Here is an 18442-nt window from a genome sequence, read left to right on the forward strand (position 1 = left end):
GAGATGTGGATCTAGAAAGACCCCAAATCTGCACCAGTGACTAGGTAAGGAGCTGGACCTCCATCCACAGATATGACATGGACTTAATCTCCATACTGTTATTTGAGGAATCTATGAACATGGTCTGCTGATCAATCCAGGAAGTGAAGGCGTGATATATTTTGGTACTAAACATCGAGTCCTGATCATCTGGAAAGGCAGAAAAGGACCCGACTGTGTTCATGTTTACGTAAGCGGTGGTTACCTATACGTGGGTGCTGGTAAAGGCGTTGCTCTGCCTACGCCCGTTGGTTTTGCATCCACCTTAACTGTGTAAGTCTCGGTGTGTGGATCTGGCTCTTTGGAACGCAGCTCTCTTGAGCGCCAACAGCAGCAGCTGCATCAGCCAGGTTGGGACAGGACAAGCCTCCTGGGCGTGCGTCCGCCTGATTTAGCTCCAGACGACCTGAAAGGGCAATCCCCTGTGTTCACAAGGCTGCTGCGTCTGGCTGCTCCGTAACCAAACGGGGAAGGAAACCCAAAGCAGCTCTGCAGCGGAGATCAGGGGCAGACAGGGAGGCTGGACTCTGGAAGCGATGGGGAGAGCTGGCAGTTGGACTCACGCTGTGCGGTGACCGGATGGCCTTACAACAGCACAGGAAGGATGCAGACTCACAGCTTCAGAAAAACAATTCTTTAGTGTTTGTTTTCTCCAGCAGGTACCACTAAAGCATCTGGGCAGGACCCTTCCCTGCAGGCCCAAGAGCGGCTCAGCTCTGCTGGCAAGCTGTGCCTTGCAGAACCGCGCGATGCTCTCGCCGCTGCCTTGGCCGCGCCCGCAGTGGCTGGGCCGAGCCAAGGGGGTCGTGCCCGGGCTCCCACCGGCAGGGGGAGGCCCTGCCGCCCAGCACCAGAGCCCTCGGGGCGCCACAAAACTCACTGTCCTCTGTGAAGCCTGGCGCTAACTGGCCCCAGAAATCCAGAGCAGAGGAAAGAGCAGACTCAGCATCCCGGGCCTAGGCAGACGGGGGCTTCTCTTCAGGGCAGCTCTCCTCTTTATCTGACAAATTCTCACTCTTCTGCAGGTCGAAGCTCTGGAAAGGAGCAGAAGGAACTGCTGAGAAGCATGAGAGCAACAGCTGTCCTCTACCGTGGTTCTTTCCAATTCGGTCTAGGGCAGCAAGGGTTCTTCAGACCGTCGCCACCTCACCCCTTTCACCCTGGACACGAGCAGCACACAAACCCAACGGTGTCACCAGCATCAAGCAAACCTTTCCATGCCTACAAAGCTTCGCCCTTTGCCACAGACTCTGCTTTCCCGAGGGAAAAAGGGCACAGCTGCCCATCGCTTCGGAGGAGCGCGGGAAGCGGCGCCTTGCTCACCTCCAGCTCTCGCAGGACCTGGTCCATGAAATCTCCCGAATTCTGCTTGTAAGTGACCGCCAGCTTGATGGCATCATTGAAGAGCTAATGAGGAGGAGAATGTTTGTCACTCAGAGTAAGGGGCACCGTGTTCCTGTAACATATGGAAACTGTAACATATGGAAACTGTAACATATGGAAACTGTAACATATGGAAACTGTTCCCGCACCCAAGAAAAACAGCTACCTGTAGCTACCAGGACCCTAGCCCGTTTCTGCTCCATGCCTACCACAGTCTCCACATGCTTGGACTGGATAGGGGTCTCATGGATGCTGAGCCAAATAACTGTTTTACCTTCACTACATTGGTGCCGTCTGCAGCAGACACAAAGTAAAACGGCAAACCGAGCTTCCGGGCAAAGCTGAAGCTTTTTTGGGTCATCGTCATATCCGCTGGAGGAAAAGAAAAGGAGAAGTGGTCAGCAGACGTCCCCGGAGGCAGAGCAGCAGCGCGCAGGAGCGGCGGAACGGACCAGAGCCGGCGCTGCTGCCAGGGCCTCCCCGCTGGAGCACACGCTGAGGAGAGTCCGTGCCGAGAGCTACAGGGCTTTAAAAGCAACAGCATCCGCACACAAATTGATAAGAAGGCACAAAAAGAAAAGAGTTCTTGTTGGTTTACCCATGGTGCTTCACTAAATTGTAGATAGATTCTGGTGTGCTATAATGAATGAGGGTTTGCAGCTCAGAGCACGAGCGCAGTCGCTGTGCAGCAGCTGTGAACGTTCCCCAGGCGCACCCTGGTACTGCTGCCGTGTCCACACGACCCGGACGCTGTTGCCAGCACCAGCCACGCGTCTCTCTCCAGTTTGGCCTTTTTAACCAGAACTCACTGCCCTTGTGCCCGTTACCGGTGTCCCGTGAGTCGAGGGAATGCTCTCAGTGCAGAGACGGCTCGGCTCTTACAGGTTTTCACTGAACGGGCAGTTGGGCCCAGCAACCCCAGCCTCAGTAGCCACTGAATTTATTTAAGTTTTGGAACAAATTATGGCACATTTACAGACGTGCTGACACGGCAGGAACGGCACACAGTTCTGGTGGGCCGCCAGCCTGCGTGCCGGCACAGGAGGGAGACGCCGGCCCAGCCACCTTGTCTCAGAAGCCACAGCTGGAGCCGTCACAGCTGGAGCCGTCGGGGCTCGGAACGCCGGAGCCGGGCTGTCTGCGGGAGGCTGGACCGGCCCCTCCAGCCGGGGTGCGAGCGCGGCGCCGCGGGCACGGCCCCACGGGCGCACGGCCCCACGGGCGCACGGGCGAGGCAGAGGGCTCTCCCGGGGCAGCGCCCGCTTGCACAGGGCACTGCGAGCACGAGGCATCTGCGATCGATCCACCGATCCACAGCGTGGCTGTCAACACCCAGCCCCTGCGCCCTGGGCTTCTGTGCAGCCCATGACCAGTGGGTTCCCAGCCGGGAGCCCGGACGCCTCGTCCAGCTGTTCACACTTGTTCATCGCTGCCGTTATTTCTATCAGGAACACCAGCAGGGAAGCCCCTGTCTGACTGTGGTCCCCGGGTACGTGTTCTCTCGATGCCGAGCAGAAGGCGGGTGCGTTACGCGCTCTCCCGGGGTGCGGATCACAACCCAGGTACAGCAGTCACGAATGCCTGCCTGCCATTCCTAAGAGGTGGGAACCATCCAGCCGTCCCCAGGGGAAGGTGAACCGTTCTGCCAGCAGGTACATCAGACACCTTAGTGCAGAGAGCCCCACAGGACCCTGAAGGCTGAATCAGCGATACAGAGGCCGACACCGACTGTATCAGGGACACCACTGTGCTCCTTTTCCAACAGGACACACTGCGATTTTTGACTGGGTACCGCTCTAATCAGCTCCCAGGTCCTGCTGGATGAAATGGGCGGCGTGGTAAGGACAGAACTGGAAGGACATCACTTGAATAAACTTTAAGTGAATCAAATTTGTATTTTGAACCATCAATTAAACAAGGACAAGAGCCTCTAAGACAGGTCAGTAGAGGACCCAGCTATTTGGTAAAATAAAGCGCTGAGAGACCAATACCCAAGAACCCATCTGGACCTAATAGATGAATTACATTCTTCCTCAGCAAGACCAGAAGAGCATCACGTCATGATCCTGCGAGGCTGAAAGCAGCAGAGACACTCACCATCGATCTTGTTGGCCGCCACAACGCAAGGAATCTCTGGGCGGAATTCTCTCAGCTCCTGGTACCAGCTGTTCAGGTTCCTGTAGGTGACTTTCCGCTGCACGTCAAACACCTTCCGAAAAGAACCAGCTGCTGTGGGACCCACAGCAGGACAGCTGCCGACCGACCCTCCGCACCAGACGCCAGCACAGAACCCAGAGGTCTCCCAGGACAGCACAAAGGGAGGCTGGCCTTTGTCAGAAGGACAAAAGACACAAGGGAGAACATCCAGCAAGTCTGGGAACACGCAGCCAGCCCATCTCCTTGCGTGATACGGGAAACAGTCCCTCATGTGCCTTCACAGCCGTGTTTTCTGCTATGACAAGCTGCCACCCGTGGTGGAGAACAAGCACGGGCAAAGTCCTTTCTGCTAAGTAGGGTCAGACATGAGGCTTCTCTACTTCAACGATTAAAAACTGAATGAAGCTGACTGATGTGCATGAGTGATGAGAAACAGTGGAAAGCTAGAGCAACAGTACAAACCAAGAGAGCCGAGCCAGCTAGAGGTCAGGAAACAAGACCATTCTAAGCTAATAAATGGGAAACACAAAGTATAGGAAAATAGAAAGGGCAGAAGAGCAGAGAAGAAAGTCTGATGTGGAACCCCCGCCGAGCACGTCGGAACAGTTGTGTCCTACGTACCCCAACAGTCCCACCAGAACACGAGGGGAATGCCCCGTCCCTCACCTCCGGCAGCGCGGCTCCCACTGCGCCGCCAGGGGTACCCACCGCCTTACTGGGAACACAGCGACAAAAGCCAGGAAATTTGGAAAACAGCAAACCAGGGCATATAGTAAGAGTGCTATCAGGAAAGACAAAAGAGAGCTAAACGAGCCCAACTATGCTGTTTTGTCTGGCGAGGGAAGAAAGAACGTAGGAAGTTTTTTAAATGACTGGAAGAGACAAGAAATATAAGGCGGCATAATCCTGGAAAGTAACACGCCGGCCCAGCGTCAGCTGTGCTGGTTCGGGCGGCACGGCAGCTGGGGCAGCCGAGACAGCCCCCTTACCATGACACACGCGTGGGCCTTGTGGTAGTAGGAGGCGTGCATGCTCTGGAACCGCTCCTGCCCCGCCGTGTCCCAGAAGTCTGCAAGACACAAAACACCAGCGACAACGACACAACCTTCCGCGTTCTGTTTTCCTCACAACTTAAAGCCACGACACAAAGCCTGGTCCACCTGCTCAGCGTCACAAATTAGGTTTCACCTCACTAATCTGAAACATTCCAGAGCTAAGAGATTATGTAAAACTAGGGCCTGTTCTCAGCTAGGTTTAGCTATGAATTGTACTGACACTGAACATCGCTACAAACATATTAGAACAAGAGAAGTCAACAGCAGATATGGCTTATAAAGCAAAGAGTGGTAACAATGTTTGGTACTTTGTCACTAGAGATGACAACAGGAAAAAGAGTGTAAGTGTCTTGAAAGAACCCGATTTCTATCAGAGTGAGAAGATGGGTCCGGGCTCTTTCCAGTGGTGCTCAGTGACAGGACCGGAGGCCACGGGCACACGCTGGAACACGGGGGCTTCCCTCAACATCAGGAAACACATTTCCCGCTGTGCGGGTGACTGAGCACGGGCACAGGTTGCGCAGGGAGGTTGTGCAGTCTCCCTCCTTGGGGACACTGAGCAGCCATCTAGACATCGTCCTGGGCGATGGCTCTGGGGGTCCCGCTTGAGCAGGGGCCCGGACGGGATGATGTCCCGAGGCCCCTTCCAACACCAACCATTCTGGGGTTCTGTGACCCCCGTTTCCCCGCCCGCAAAGCACTGCTTGGCATCCCCTCGCCCAGCGCAAGGAGCTCCCTGCCGATACACCAGCAGCATCACCGCTGTGTCCCCCGTCCCCAAACACCCCGAAGGGGTTCCCACTCACCCACGAGCACCGTCTGCCCGTCCAGCCGCGCGCGGTGCCGGTAGAGCGTCAGGGCGAAGGTGGAGAGCTGCTGGGGGCGGCTGCGCCCGAGCTAAGGACCCGGCGACGAGCGGGTGTCCCCGCGGCGACCCGCGGCACCGGGCTGCCCGCCGCCCCCCGGCCGGGCCCTCCGGCACCGGGCTGCCCGCCGCCCCCCGGCCGGGCCCTCCGGCACAGCTCCCCAGGCGGCCCACCGGCGCCCTCCGGCCGGGCCCGGCACAGCTCCCCGGGCCGGCACCCGCTCCCCCGCCGCGCCCCGCCGGGCCGGGCCGGGCACACAAGGATACAAGCCATCGAGCAGGAACCGCTCCAGCAGCCTGCAGAGAGAGCACCGGACACCCGTTAGGCCGCAGACCGAGCTGCCCCCGCCCCGCGGGAACCGGCCGGGCCCGCGCGGCCACGCACTTGGACTTGCCCACGGCGCTGTCCCCCAGGCAGATGATTTTCACCGCCTCCTCGGCGCCGACCGCGGCCTCGTCCCCGGGCTGCTCCGCCGCCTCGTCCCCGGGCTGCTCCGCCGCTTCATCCCACGGCTGCTCCGCCGCGTCCGCCATAACCCGACCCGCGTCTCCGCTGCTACGCGACACGGCGGCCCCGCCCCGGGCCCCGCCCCCTTCGCCCCGGGCCCCGCCTCCATCGGGCCCCGCCCCTTCTCGGGGCCCGCTTTCCCTCAGACCACGCCCCACGTGACCACGCCCCACCCCCGACCCCGCCTCGCGCCCCTCTTGCGTCACGGAGCGCTCTGCCCCGCCCTCTCCCCGTATGCGTCACGCGCGCGACGTCCCGCCCCATGAGACGTCACGGCCGCGCCGGCAGCGGGCGCGATGGGCGCGGTGGGCGCGATGGGCGCGGTGGGCGCGATGGCCGCGGGGCGCTCGGCGCGGCCGCTGACGCTGACGCTGGCGCTGCTGAAGCCCGACGCCGTGGCGCACCCGCTGGTGCTGGAGGTGAGCGCGGGCCGGGCCGCTGCTGCGGGGGGAGCGCGGCGCCGGGCGGGCGGGCCGGGCCTGGCCCGCTCTGTGGGTCCCGGCGGCCGCCCAGCGCCGCGCCTCTGCCCGCAGGCCGTGACCGAGACCATCCTCAGCAACCGGTTCCTGATCGTGCGCTCCCGGGAGCTGCGCTGCGGGCGGGAGCTGAGCGGCCGCTTCTACCGGGAGCACGCGGGTAGGCGGCGGGGCCGCGGGCGGGCCGGGCTGCGGGACTCGGGTCTCTGGAGCTGGAGGAGACTGAGGGGGACTCATTCCTGGGGATCAATATGGAAAGGGGCAGTGTCAGGAGGATGGAGCCAGGCTCTTCTGGTGACAACCAGTGACAGGACAAGGGGCAATGGGTGCAAACTGGAACACAGGAGGTTCCACTTGACTATGAGAAGCAACTTGTCGGGGTGAGGGTGGCAGAGCCTGGCCCAGGCTGCCCAGGGGGTTGTGGAGTCTCCTTCTGTGCAGACATTCCAACCCGCCTGGACACCTTCCTGTGTAACCTCATCTGGGTGTTCCTGCTCCATGGGGGGATTGCACTGGGTGAGCTTTCCAGGGCCCTTCCAGTCCTGACATTGTGTGATTCTGTTTCTCTCCCCAGGGCGGTTCTTCTACCAGCGGCTGGTGGAGTTCATGGCCAGGTACGGGCCGGGGAAGCGGCTTTGCTCTGCGGGTGGCCCCGGTGTTCCTGGGCAGTGCGTGTGCAGCTGGAGGTGTGCGGTGGTTGCTGGTTCTGCTTAGGGCCGCGCGGCGGGGCCGTGTCTGGTCAGGAGCTGGTGCCGGGGGGACGGGCCCTGCGCTCGGGGGGCGCCGGGAGCCAGCTCTGCTGCGGCAGCACTGGTGGTGACAGCCCCGGGGCTGCGGGTGCTGTCACCTGGGAGGTCGTTCCTGCAAGTGCTTTGCTTGTGAGCCGTGGTGTCAGTGTTTGGTGTCACAGTAGCTCTGCATCCCCTCTCAGAAAGCACTGCACAGCTGTTGCACTTCTTTGCTTCCTTGCGCTTGCTTTATGTATAAGAATGAAGCTCTGCCCTTTTGTAACCTGTTCTACTTCTGCTTTTCCCTGGTCCTTCTCTCAGTGGCCCCATGTGGGCTTATATCTTGGCCCATGAGAATGCCATCCCCCTCTGGAGATCCCTGATGGGACCCACCAAAGTGTTCCGAGCCCGAAACAGCGTCCCGGACTCCATCCGCGGAGCCTACGGCCTCACCGACACCAGGAACACCGCTCACGGCTCCGGTAGGCCTGTCCGCAGCGGAGCGTCGGGCAGCTGGCGGGAGCGAATGGTGGCGTTTTGTCTGCCTTTACTTGCTTTCTGTTCTGGGAGTCAAAGTTAACGATTTTCTCACTTCTGCAGACTCCGGTCACCCCTGTCCTGGTGTGACCAAGCCTGGTGCTTTTCTTTACAGCTTCTGCCTTTGCCTTTGGAACACAGCGCATATTTGTGGTGCCAGATTGGCATTTCTCGTCTTCCTTCCCTCTGTTTTCTAACAGACTCGCCAGCATCAGCCAGCAGAGAAATTGCCTTTTTCTTCCCCGAGTTCAACGAACGTCTCTGGTACGAGCAGGAGGAGCCGCGTCTGCGCTGCGGGCGGGTGTTCTACAACGCGGAGGAGCGCGTCCACTGCGCGCTCGGGGACGGAGAGTCGGAGCTGGCCTGAGTTCCCGGGGTAACGTTTGCTGAGCCGGAAGGGGCCGCCGGGCGCGCGGCTCAGCCTGCCGCGGGACAGCACGGGGCAGGGAAGGGCCCGCTGTACGTTGCGTGGTGCTGCCTGGGGTTGGGTACGGGTGCCGGGCTGTTTCGGGGAGCACTTCTCAAGTAGCAGCGCTCCAGCTTGCTGCAGAGGTCTGGCCGTGCGGTTTGTTGGTCCCTGGCGTTTGTCTGGATTTGAGCGGTGCAGGCGAGTTCACCAAAGGGCTGGGTGCAAAGGTGGTTGCTAGTTCTGCTTAGGATGGGATTGGTTTTGCTGATAGTAGGGCTCAGATCCTTAATATTTGTTCTGTGCCCACAGTCCCTTCAGGAGAAACGAGGGGAAAAGGAATACGAAAAAATGCAGCGATAGGCAGGGCAACGTGAGCCCTCCCGTCCTTGCTCTCCTGGGTCTAGCTGAGAAGCACGGTTGTCCTCAGGGCATCAGATTCGTACCCGCAGCGTGTTGGAGGGCAGGGCCGGCAGCCGCTCTCGCGAACGTCGCGTGTCCGGCCGGTTCGGTGTCCCTGGGCTGCCGAGCCTGGGACAGTTGCGCGGCAGCTGCAGGAGGGTGTGAATAGTCCAGTGCCTGGCAAGGACCTTCTGTTTGTGCTTTTAGATTGCTGGGCGTGAGCTTGGTGCTGCTGGAACCTGACAGCGCTGTTAGAGCTGCGGATTTCTCGAATCCGTAGTGAAAGGCCAGAGGAGTTCGTTTGAATGCTGTAGGCAGAGGCTGTTTCTGCCAGGAGCTCTGTGTGTTAAGCTCACAGACTTCGTTGCCTATAGACCTACCGGGCATCGAAGCACCGAGTTCCATGTGCTTTGTAAATCATATGGACAAAGTAGCTTAATTATTCAGATAATTGATAATATATGGTGGTGCACAGGAACTTGGTTCGGAGGTACAGAGCAATGCTCTGGCCTGCCTGCTTGTTTTCCCATTTCATGGATTTTGAGACCTGTTCCTGTATGAGTTTTAATCTGTTTAAACTACCCTCCAAATAGCTTCTTACAGTGCAGGTTTTTAAGTTTAATTGAGAAGCCTTGTTGTACGGAGCGAATTCCTTTTGGATGATTGGAAATGCGCTGTCTTGCGGAAGGTGCCTTCGCAACGTGCTTGGCGGAGCGCGGTAGCTCGCTGCGGCGCTGCGGCGCTGGGGACCCGCACCGATGTTCCCGGCCGCTGAAGCTGCGGTCGAGTCCCAGATTCGCTGGTGTGTTACTGTCTCACAGGTCAAACGCAGGTTACTCCTTGGCCAGTTTAAGACAACGGTGTGAAATGCTGGACATTGATTGAAAAATGTTTTAATTGTAGAGAGTGCTGCTGTAGAGCTTCCTTGATTAAATACATCAACGATTTTGTTCCTTCCTTACTATTGCATGAGATTAAAAGCAGTTGTTGTTTTGTTCCAGGTACAGATCAAAGGATCTGCGGAACAGTTCCGCGGTTTTGCATTGCTGCTTTTATTTTCACCAGCAGTGAAGGGTTGAGCAGCTCCCGATCGAGCGTGTGTACGGGTCTGTCCTTAGTGCCATCGGCAGGTGACGTTTTGTGGATCCTGAGTTTCTCTAAGTTATGTATGTTTTTCTTATACCCATTAACCCTTACTGGTTTTTTCACCCTTCTGCTTTACATTGTGCTTTCTTTATTTGATATCAATTTGGGATATCATTGAATGATAATTCCTAGCTTGCGCATCTCATTATAGGTGTTGTGGGGGTTTTCGCGGTTGGTTTGGTTTTAGGGTTTTTTTCTAGTCACTTGCAGTGGCTACATTTGGGAAAACCCACCCTTTTGAGATGTAAAGTGCCGACGGCACTGGCTTGGTGGCGCGGTGTTTTCACAGGACGGTTCTCGTAGTTGCGGATCAGTCGCCGTGGCGTGCAGAGCTGCCCGTCTTTACGTCCGTCCTGCGTTCCCGTGGTCCCCCGGGCTGAACCCGAGTGGGGTGCTCAGGATCTGCAGGCCCGTTTCCCTGAGCAGAGTGTTTATTTGTGACTAAAGATGTTCTGCAGACTTTCTCAGAAGATTTGGTGTTGAAACGTGTGGCATTAGATGCAGGAGGTAGTGTCAGAAGTTTTTGCTGTCGGAGGCAGGCTCTGGGTCTGTGAGGCGGGAGCAGCTGCTCTCTGTTTGAGGACTATTACGGAAGTCTTTTTTTCCAACACCCTCAATTTAAGTGTTTAACTGTTTTTAACTTCTCTAGTGCCACTCAGCGTGTTCTCTGTACCTCCTGGTGCCCCTCGGTCCTGCCGTGAATCACCTTTGATTTTCTGATTCCAATGACTAATACAAAACAACGTCTTGTGTCCTTTCTCGGTTTCCTTGCTGTTCCCTGTCCTGTCCCCAGCCTGTCTTTACAGAACCAGTTGAAACTTCTCATTACTGTGGATTTGTTTTTTACACCGGAGTCAAACGATTCTTAAGAAATTCTGGTAATGCCAAGCATATGCTATTTATTCTCTTTCATAAAGATTGCTTTTGGTTGCTTTGAGTTCCTGTGTTGTAAAAGAATAAAGGCAAGTTATCTGAATACTGGTTTGACTTAACTTTGTGATGTCTGGTGCTACCACACTCTCATGATCAGTAGACACCTGTATTTTGGTTGTTCTCTTTTTACTAACACTGAAACGGCTCCTGCCTGCGGTTCACTTGCCCAGAACCATGGTGCCCGGATATTAAACGGGAGGATGCTGAACCGTACGGTTCCTCGTTGTGCAGGGAGCGCTCCGGCGTTGCGCGGCAGCCCCGCAGTCCTGCCCCAGCGTCCACGGCGCAGCCCTCGGGAGCTGGGACAGACGGCACGAGCTTCTCTGGGATGTCCCTTCTCTGGAAAGTTAAACACAGTCCCATTTTAAATCGGAGTGCTCAGCTTCACAGCAGCTGGCATAACTGACTGCTTTCTTTCTTTTTCCCTAGGCATTGTGTGAAAATACAGAAGCCAGGTGCTGTTTATCCGGGATGCTGTGGAAGGAAGGGAAGCAAATAGAGAGGAAATCAGGCTAATAAGAGTACTGGATAGGCAGCGTGGGCCCTGATGTGAAGATGTTTGAGTGTGAGGGCAGCTCGTGTCCCGGGCGCGTCAGTAACTGATCGGGATCTGAGGAAGAGAGGTCGAGCCTGGTGGTTCCTGGAGTCCACCGGGCTCTGCGCGGTGCGTCAGGCAGAGGTGGTTGTGTCGCTTCTCTGCCGCACAAGCCCCTGAGGCAGACGTGGATCGTGCCGCAGGCGAGGGTGCAGTCTGCCCTGTGGTTTTAATTGCCTCTGCTTCTGCCTTGTCAAGCCCAAGATCAAGTTTGGTTAGTAAGTCCAAATCTAACCCCTGCTAGACCTGTCTTGGGCATAAGGTGGGAGATCATTAATTTTCTGTGATATGGAAAAAACAGTCATGGTCTATTTTTTTTCTGCAGTTTGATGTTCCTCTTTGGTCTTTGTGTTCTGTATGCACAGAGTTCAGGTTCTTGAGGACTGAACTGCTTGGAGCTAATGGGCTCAATTGACTCAGTCATCTTAAAGGTCTTTTCCAATCAAAATTGCTCTATGATTCTGTAATTAGCCAGGACATCAATGGGATGTGACGCGAGTGCAGGCTGTGAGGCACAGCGGTGTCTCCTGGCATTACACTTTTCCATTACCGGGGATAGAACTGCTATGGCTTTCAATGGGAAACTGGATAAAGAGGCTGGCGTTAGAGCCGGGCCTGTGGCACCTGTAGTAAAAATGTCTCAGCGCTCGTCTGTCTCAGGATTTTGCTGCCGGAAGGCTACACGGCCTTGTGGAGCAGGGCACTTAAAAGCGCAGGTGAAGGGCAGGCGTGGAGTGGCCGTGTGCTGTGGTGTCAGGTAGCCCTGGTGTACTGGAGGTGTCTCGGGTGCAAGAGCGGCTCCTTGGTGGCTTATTTCTCTCCAGGAGATACATCCATAGTGTTGGTGTTGATGCAGGAAATCGCATGACCAACGAATGCAGTCCAAGAGTTGCCCCAAACCCACGGGTCGCTCTCCATTGATGGACGAGGGCACACGTGACAGGTGAGCCTGTCGCTCTGTGCTGCACGAGCGTCGCTCTGAGCAGGTCGAGGAGTCGGCGCTGGTGTCTGCCGAGTTCTGCCGACCGAGCCAGCGCCGTCCTTCCCTGAGAAACCTTCCTCGGGCTCGTGCCGTGCTCCCCCGCGTGCCACGTACTGACCTCCGGCGCGGCACAAACACGCAGTTCACGTCTAAAACTGAAACGTGCATTTCTGTGAAAGACTCGTCCCGGTTTCACGCTGTGCGAGGTCTCTCGGGCGTTCGGACCGGAGCAGCCGATGTGCCTTTGCTCGGCACCCGGAGCGGCGCCCGCTCCACAGCACCCGCACCCACGGGGTCAGCCCTGCGGGTCCCGGCGGAAGCCAGCGCTGGCGCACCGTGTCGCACCTGGCCGCGCCGCACCCTGCGTGCGGGCTGTGAGCACGCTGCCTCCAGAGCGGGGATGGGGCAGGATGGCACAACCGCTGCAACAAACGGCCGTGGAACCTCATAGTCCCTGCTGCAGTAACTGAGGTTTTTCATAAAGTTTAATGTCATTCAGGAATTTTATATTGACTGCTAAAGAACTGTTGAGTTATTTACCTTTTTCTCCTTTATTACTCCAACAACTATGTTTTTGTCTAGAGTGTGAACGTTTCAAACATGGGAACCCTGTATAGAACAAAGACTTTTCTTCTCCAGGTACCGTTCTGGGCTTCTAAGTTATGATGCAATTCATTGTAGCAGAAGTAAACAGCTTAGAAGTTATTGCCCTGACGGCCTCAACTTTTAATAGCCCACTTTGTGCCGTGTTTGCGCTCTCACACCAACACGCTGGGGAGGGAGCGAAGCGCTCGCGGCTGTCGGTAATTGGCACTGAAACCCTGGTGGCGTTTTCCCTGCGGAGAGAAGCCTGTGGGGAGTGGGCACCAAGCGGGCAAACGAAACAAGGAAACTTCTCTCAAACTTCAGCCTTCTATTTAAAGCGTCTTGTTAAAAGTGCACTAATTGGCCCCTCGGGCCGGCGTGGTGTGCGCTGGGGTGGGCAGTGTCAGCCTGCCCTGTGCAGCGCGGTGGCGCTCGCGCTGGGGCGGGGGCCGGGGCAGCGGTGCCACAGCTGCCCTGGAGGCTGCAGGCAGTGTAGCGGCAGCAGCGCTGCCCCGTGGCCGTGGGGCCGTCTTCCCGTGTCGCTTTCTGAGCTCGAGGTGGCCAGGACGAAACGGGCCCCGCGGCTGGTGCCAGAACCACACTGCGGCGTTCCAGGACCCTGCGGGTGTCACACCTGCCCCAAACCCACAATCCAGGGGCGACAGCACGGGGTACCGAGTCACCCTGTGCTGCTTCGTCACGGTGTTTGAGTTTGTGTGAGCTCTCAGCTCATGACGAACGCGAGTAAATCAGCTTTATTGTTGGATCATGTGGGTACAGCCCTCATTGCCTTTTTGTCTAAAATATGAATACCAATGGCTAATTAAACTGAATAAAAGTTTGAGACAATGCAATTTTCTTCGGCCAAAAAAGTCTCCTGGTCAGGTTTTAAGGAAGGAAATTCAGACAGAAGCCCACTGCCGCTCACAACACGTGGGGCTTTGTCTTGTCTTGGGCGGCCAGACTGGGAATGCCGAGCTTTGCTCGTTCCTGTTTCTTGCCTGGTCTGGGTAGCAGGCCGCTCTGGCACCTCACCTGCGAGAAGGGTTTCCCCAAGGAAACTCTTTATCTGAGGAAATAGATGGGAAAAACCTCTGAAATCTCGTCCCGCTCATCGCAGCAGGGCATGGGGGGAGGACCAGGGCAGCAGGAAAACGTGTCAGACCGGAGGTTTCACGCTCATAGAATGGTAGAATAATCTCAGTTGAAGGGCCTCACGAGGATCTCTGAGTCCAGCTCTTGGCTCCACGCAGGGCAACCTGAGAGCTAAACCGTATGTGTAATATGAGCATTGTCCAAATACTTGAACGCTGACAGGGCTGGAGCCGTGACCGTTTCCTGGGGAGCTTGTTCAAGTGCTTGACCACCCTCTCGCTGAAGAACTTTTCCCTAGTGTCCAATCTGACCTGCCCTTGACACGACTTTAAGACATTCCCTCACATGTTATCACCGGGGATAAATCAGCATCTCCCTCTGCTCCCCATTGTCAGAAAGCTGTAGACAGCAACGGTGTCACCACCTGCTCCTCATAAGTCACACTCTCTAGTCCTTTCACCATCTCTGTTGAGTTCCTTGGGACATTCCTGCATGTCCATATCCTTCTTCCGTTGTGGAGCCGCAAGCTGCACGCAGTCCGTGAGGTGCGGTTGAGTAGAGCGGGACGATAACGCACGGCTGTGCTGTGCCCAGCGCACTCCGGGACACCGCTGGCCCTTTTGGCCACCAGGACACATTGACTCACACAGAGCTCATCAGCAACCGAGATCCACGGAGGTTTCCCCACCTGCATCTGAGGAACAGTGGCCGCTGAGGATCGTTTGGAGACCTGTGGGACCTCTGGCCCTGGAGGTTCTCCAGACCGGCGGGACGCAGCCCGGAGCAGCTCTGTGTGACCGCGGAGCGGGCTGTGCCGTGCGCAGGGGCTGGACCCTGGCACCCCAGCACCACGAACGGCACCGTTGTCCTGTCTCCGTGCCCAAGGGAAGCGTTTGTGCACGTGGAGACCGTTAGCAGTGGCCTGGCAGTACTGCTGCAGCGAGCTGGGCCACGAGCGGTGGCGGGGTTTGCTTGAGAAACAATCCTTGCGTGTGTCTCTCACGACACGCAGGGAGATCTGACCTGGAGAGGTTCCTGGGTTCAGAACAGGCCACTCGGGTTTGGACAGTGGAACACACGCCTGGAGAAGGTGGGAGCGCCGCACCCGGCTGAGGGTCTGGTTTCCAGGAGCGCCGGGCGCCTGCGGGGTCTGCGCCCAGTTCTCCTGGTTACAGCCAGATTTAGGCGTTTATTTAAAACTGCTCTCTTAACACTTCACAGATTCATGGAGATTGGATTTCTCCCTGGACCCCCAATGCTGGAATTGGTGTGCATCAGCAGACCAGAGCAGGATTGATACATTGATACATCTTCTCATAACAGCCTTTCTGAAGACTTTACCACAGAAAATGGCCATGGGCTACCTGGCCATGGGCTACCAGAACTGAAGACCAGGTTTCTGGCAAGATTCCAGTATATTTTAGTATCTGTGCCAAGCGTTGATGGCCTCGGCAAACCCCTATTTCAGACGTCAGCGTGGGAGGGGCTTGTCCGAGTGCTGCAGCAGTGCCTCGTCCTGGCCCAGCAGCCGCGTTATCCCGCGACGCCGTCCCCCGGGGCTGTTCGGAACGCGGAAGAGTTCGTCATTGCCACACGAGAAAGGCGAGTTGTGTAAACCCAAACCGAACGGCTGTGTCACAACGTCCTCGTCATGGTCCTTTTGCCCTGTCAGCCCAGCCTCCCTGAAAACTTGCTCTTCGGTGTACAGTGCTCGTAATTACTGCTCTTCATCTTGTACATCCTCTCCAACACGGATTTTCCCTCATTGCCGTAGATGTCTGTGCTGAATTTCCACACGGGTTTCCTTCCCATGCCCGGGCTTTCCCTGCTCCCCAAAGGGCGATGCTGCTCAGCTTCTCAACCCCTGGAATTTCAGATACAGAGCTTGTCAGAGGATCGGCTCCTACTTCCCAATCATCAGGAAACAGAGGTTGCAAAGAGATTGCAATAAGCAATGTTGTATCCGTGCTGCAGAACCAGTCACGTCTCGGGATCGGCCGCCCTGCTGCAGTCTCACGTTTCCATGGGGAAACGTGCGTGGGGAAGCCCAGCCAGCCCTGCCGTGCCTCGCAGGAGCGGCTGCGGGCCCCGGGCAGGCCGTGTCCCCCGTGCAGGGCCGTGCAGTCCTGCTGCCACTTCTCCGAGAGCTCCCAGGACCGCGGCTTTCACCAGGCCCAGCCAGAGCTGCTGCCAGAGCACAGTCCCGCTCCGGTCCATGGGCCGTGGTCTCCTCCAGGCGGCCCGCACAGCCTGGGCTGTGGGCACGGTCACTGCAGATGGAGGGAGCGGGGATGCAGTGCGGACACCGTGCAGTCACCTCGCTGCTGTGCAGCCCTCGCCTTTGTCACTGTGAGTGTGGCCAACGGCCAGACCTCCTCTCTGCTGGTATAGGACAGTGTGGGCACCTCATAACCCTGCAACAGATAAAATGGGGTCACAGAGAAGGACTTGGGGCACAGGGACAACAGCGCTCAGCCTCCCCAGCCAGACACGCTCCTATGCCCTGGGGCGCCTGGGGCGGGCAGCTGTGCTGCCCAAGGGCCGGAGGAGCAGGACAGGAGCTGGGCTGGGCTGTGCTGGAGCAGGACAGGAGCTGGGCTGGGCTGTGCTGGAGCAGGACAGGAGCTGGGCTGGGCTGTGCTGGAGCAGGACAGGAGCTGGGCTGGGCTGTGCTGGAGCAGGACAGGAGCTGGACTGGGCTGGAGCAGGACAGGAGCTGGGCTGGGCTGTGCTGGAGCAGGACAGGAGCTGGGCTGGGCTGGGCTGGAGAAGGACAGGAGCTGGGCTGGGCTGAGCTGGAGCAGGACAGGAGCTGGGCTGGGCTGTGCTGGAGCAGGACAGGAGCTGGGCTGGGCTGGAGCAGGACAGGAGCTGGGCTGGGCTGTGCTGGAGCAGGACAGGAGCTGGGCTGGGCTGGAGCAGGACAGGAGCTGGGCTGGGCTGTGCTGGAGCAGGACAGGAGCTGGGCTGGGCTGGAGCAGGACAGGAGCTGGGCTGGGTTGTGCTCAGAACCTGGAGCAGGACAGGAGCTGGGCTGGGCTGGACTGGAGCAGGACAGGAGCTGGGCTGGGCTGGGCTGCGCTGGAGCAGGACAGGAGCTGGGCTGGGCTGGGCTGGAGCAGGACAGGAGCTGGGCTGGGCTGGGCTGGAGCAGGACAGGAGCTGGGCTGTGCTCAGAACCTGGAGCAGGACAGGAGCTGGGCTGGGCTGGGCTGGAGCAGGACAGGAGCTGGGCTGGGCTGAGCTGGAGCAGGACAGGAGCTGGGCTGTGCTGGAGCAGGACAGGAGCTGGGCTGGGCTGTGCTGGAGCAGGACAGGAGCTGGGCTGGGCTGGGCTGGAGCAGGACAGGAGCTGAGCTGGGCTGGGCTGGAGCAGGGCAGGAGCTTGGCTGGGCTGTGCTGGACAGGAGCTGGGCTGGGCTGTGCTGGAGCAGGACAGGAGCTGGGCTGGGCTGTGCTGGAGCAGGACAGGAGCTGGGCTGGGCTGTGCTCAGAACCTGGAGCAGGACAGGAGCTGGGCTGGGCTGGGCTGGAGCAGGACATGAGCTGGGCTGGGCTGTGCTGGAGCAGGACAGGAGCTGGGCTGGGCTGTGCTGGAGCAGGACAGGAGCTGGGCTGGGCTGGGCTGGAGCAGGACAGGAGCTGGGCTGGGCTGGGCTGGAGCAGGACAGGAGCTGGGCTGGGCTGGGCTGGAGCAGGACAGGAGCTGGGCTGGGCTGGGCTGGAGCAGGGCAGGAGCTGGGCTGGGCTGGGCTGGAGCAGGGCAGGAGCTGGGCTGGGCTGGGCTGGAGCAGGGCAGGAGCTGGGCTGGGCTGGAGCAGGACAGGAGCTGGGCTGTGCTCAGAACCTGGAGCAGGACAGGAGCTGGGCTGGGCTGTGCTGGAGCAGGACAGGAGCTGGGCTGGGCTGTGCTGGAGCAGGACAGGAGCTGGGCTGGGCTGTGCTGGAGCAGGACAGGAGCTGGGCTGGGCTGTGCTGGAGCAGGACAGGAGCTGGGCTGTGCTCAGAACCTGGAGCAGGACAGGAGCTGGGCTGGGCTGGGCTGGAGCAGGACGGGAGCTGGGCTGGGCTGGGCTGGAGCAGGACAGGAGCTGGGCTGGGCTGTGCTCAGAACCTGGAGCAGGACAGGAGCTGGGCTGGGCTGTGCTCAGAACCTGGAGCAGGACAGGAGCTGGGCTGGGCTGTGCTCACAGCCTGGAGCAGGACAGGAGCTCGCGTGTGTCCTGTGCCAGCCGGGCTTGGTCCCGTGGGCTCAGCTCCCGCCTTGCCGGCTGACTGGGGGATGCTCCTCTGCTCCTCGCTCCCGCCACTGCACCAGAGCTCTGTCTGAAAGCCGCTCCCCAGGGCCCCCGCAGGGTTAAAACCTCTCCCTGCTCGCGGGCGAGGACACACAGGCTTTTCCTCGCGCAGGTAAGGCAGACTCTGCAGCACCTGGGGTCATCGCTCGTGTTTCCTTTTATCAGCAAGCCCTGGATGGCGTCTGCTGTTTGCTCTTGCACGGGGAGGTAGGGCAGGACGGCTCCCGTGGTGGGACCCTCGCCGGAGTCCCC

At 58.4% G+C, this 18442-nt stretch overlaps 2 protein-coding genes across 10 annotated transcripts; one reads left to right on the top strand and one right to left on the bottom strand.

Moving 5' to 3' along the window:
- Nucleotides 1–658: 658 nt before the first annotated feature.
- Nucleotides 659–6093, bottom strand: LOC102095822 (RAB, member of RAS oncogene family like 2B). Of its 2 annotated transcripts, XM_065049500.1 has the most exons (8): nucleotides 5885–6089; nucleotides 5767–5796; nucleotides 5441–5520; nucleotides 4569–4648; nucleotides 3520–3631; nucleotides 1697–1794; nucleotides 1363–1446; nucleotides 659–1073 (listed from the first exon to the last, which is right to left on the bottom strand). In XM_065049500.1, exons 1-8 carry the CDS (start codon nucleotides 6031–6033, stop codon nucleotides 996–998), a joined length of 711 nt encoding a protein of 236 aa, XP_064905572.1. In that variant the 5' UTR covers nucleotides 6034–6089; the 3' UTR covers nucleotides 659–995. The 2 variants fall into 2 exon arrangements, with proteins under 2 accessions (XP_064905572.1, XP_064905573.1); XM_065049501.1 differs by lacking the exon at nucleotides 659–1073 and having other exon boundaries at nucleotides 1379–1495; nucleotides 5885–6093.
- Nucleotides 6094–6259: 166 nt separating this feature from the next.
- Nucleotides 6260–16470, top strand: NME6 (NME/NM23 nucleoside diphosphate kinase 6). Of its 8 annotated transcripts, none has more exons than XM_065049492.1 (6): nucleotides 6260–6426; nucleotides 6541–6643; nucleotides 7058–7097; nucleotides 7533–7693; nucleotides 7864–8124; nucleotides 15114–16470. In XM_065049492.1, exons 1-6 carry the CDS (start codon nucleotides 6304–6306, stop codon nucleotides 15278–15280), a joined length of 855 nt encoding a protein of 284 aa, XP_064905564.1. In that variant the 5' UTR covers nucleotides 6260–6303; the 3' UTR covers nucleotides 15281–16470. The 8 variants fall into 8 exon arrangements, with proteins under 8 accessions (XP_064905564.1, XP_064905567.1, XP_064905563.1 ...); XM_065049495.1 differs by lacking the exon at nucleotides 15114–16470 and adding an exon at nucleotides 11065–13651 and having other exon boundaries at nucleotides 6261–6426; XM_065049491.1 differs by lacking the exon at nucleotides 15114–16470 and adding an exon at nucleotides 9558–10678 and having other exon boundaries at nucleotides 6262–6426.
- Nucleotides 16471–18442: the final 1972 nt, after the last annotated feature.

Source organism: Columba livia, chromosome 1 (assembly GCF_036013475.1).
Source record: "Columba livia isolate bColLiv1 breed racing homer chromosome 1, bColLiv1.pat.W.v2, whole genome shotgun sequence".
Taxonomy (NCBI): domain Eukaryota; kingdom Metazoa; phylum Chordata; class Aves; order Columbiformes; family Columbidae; genus Columba; species Columba livia.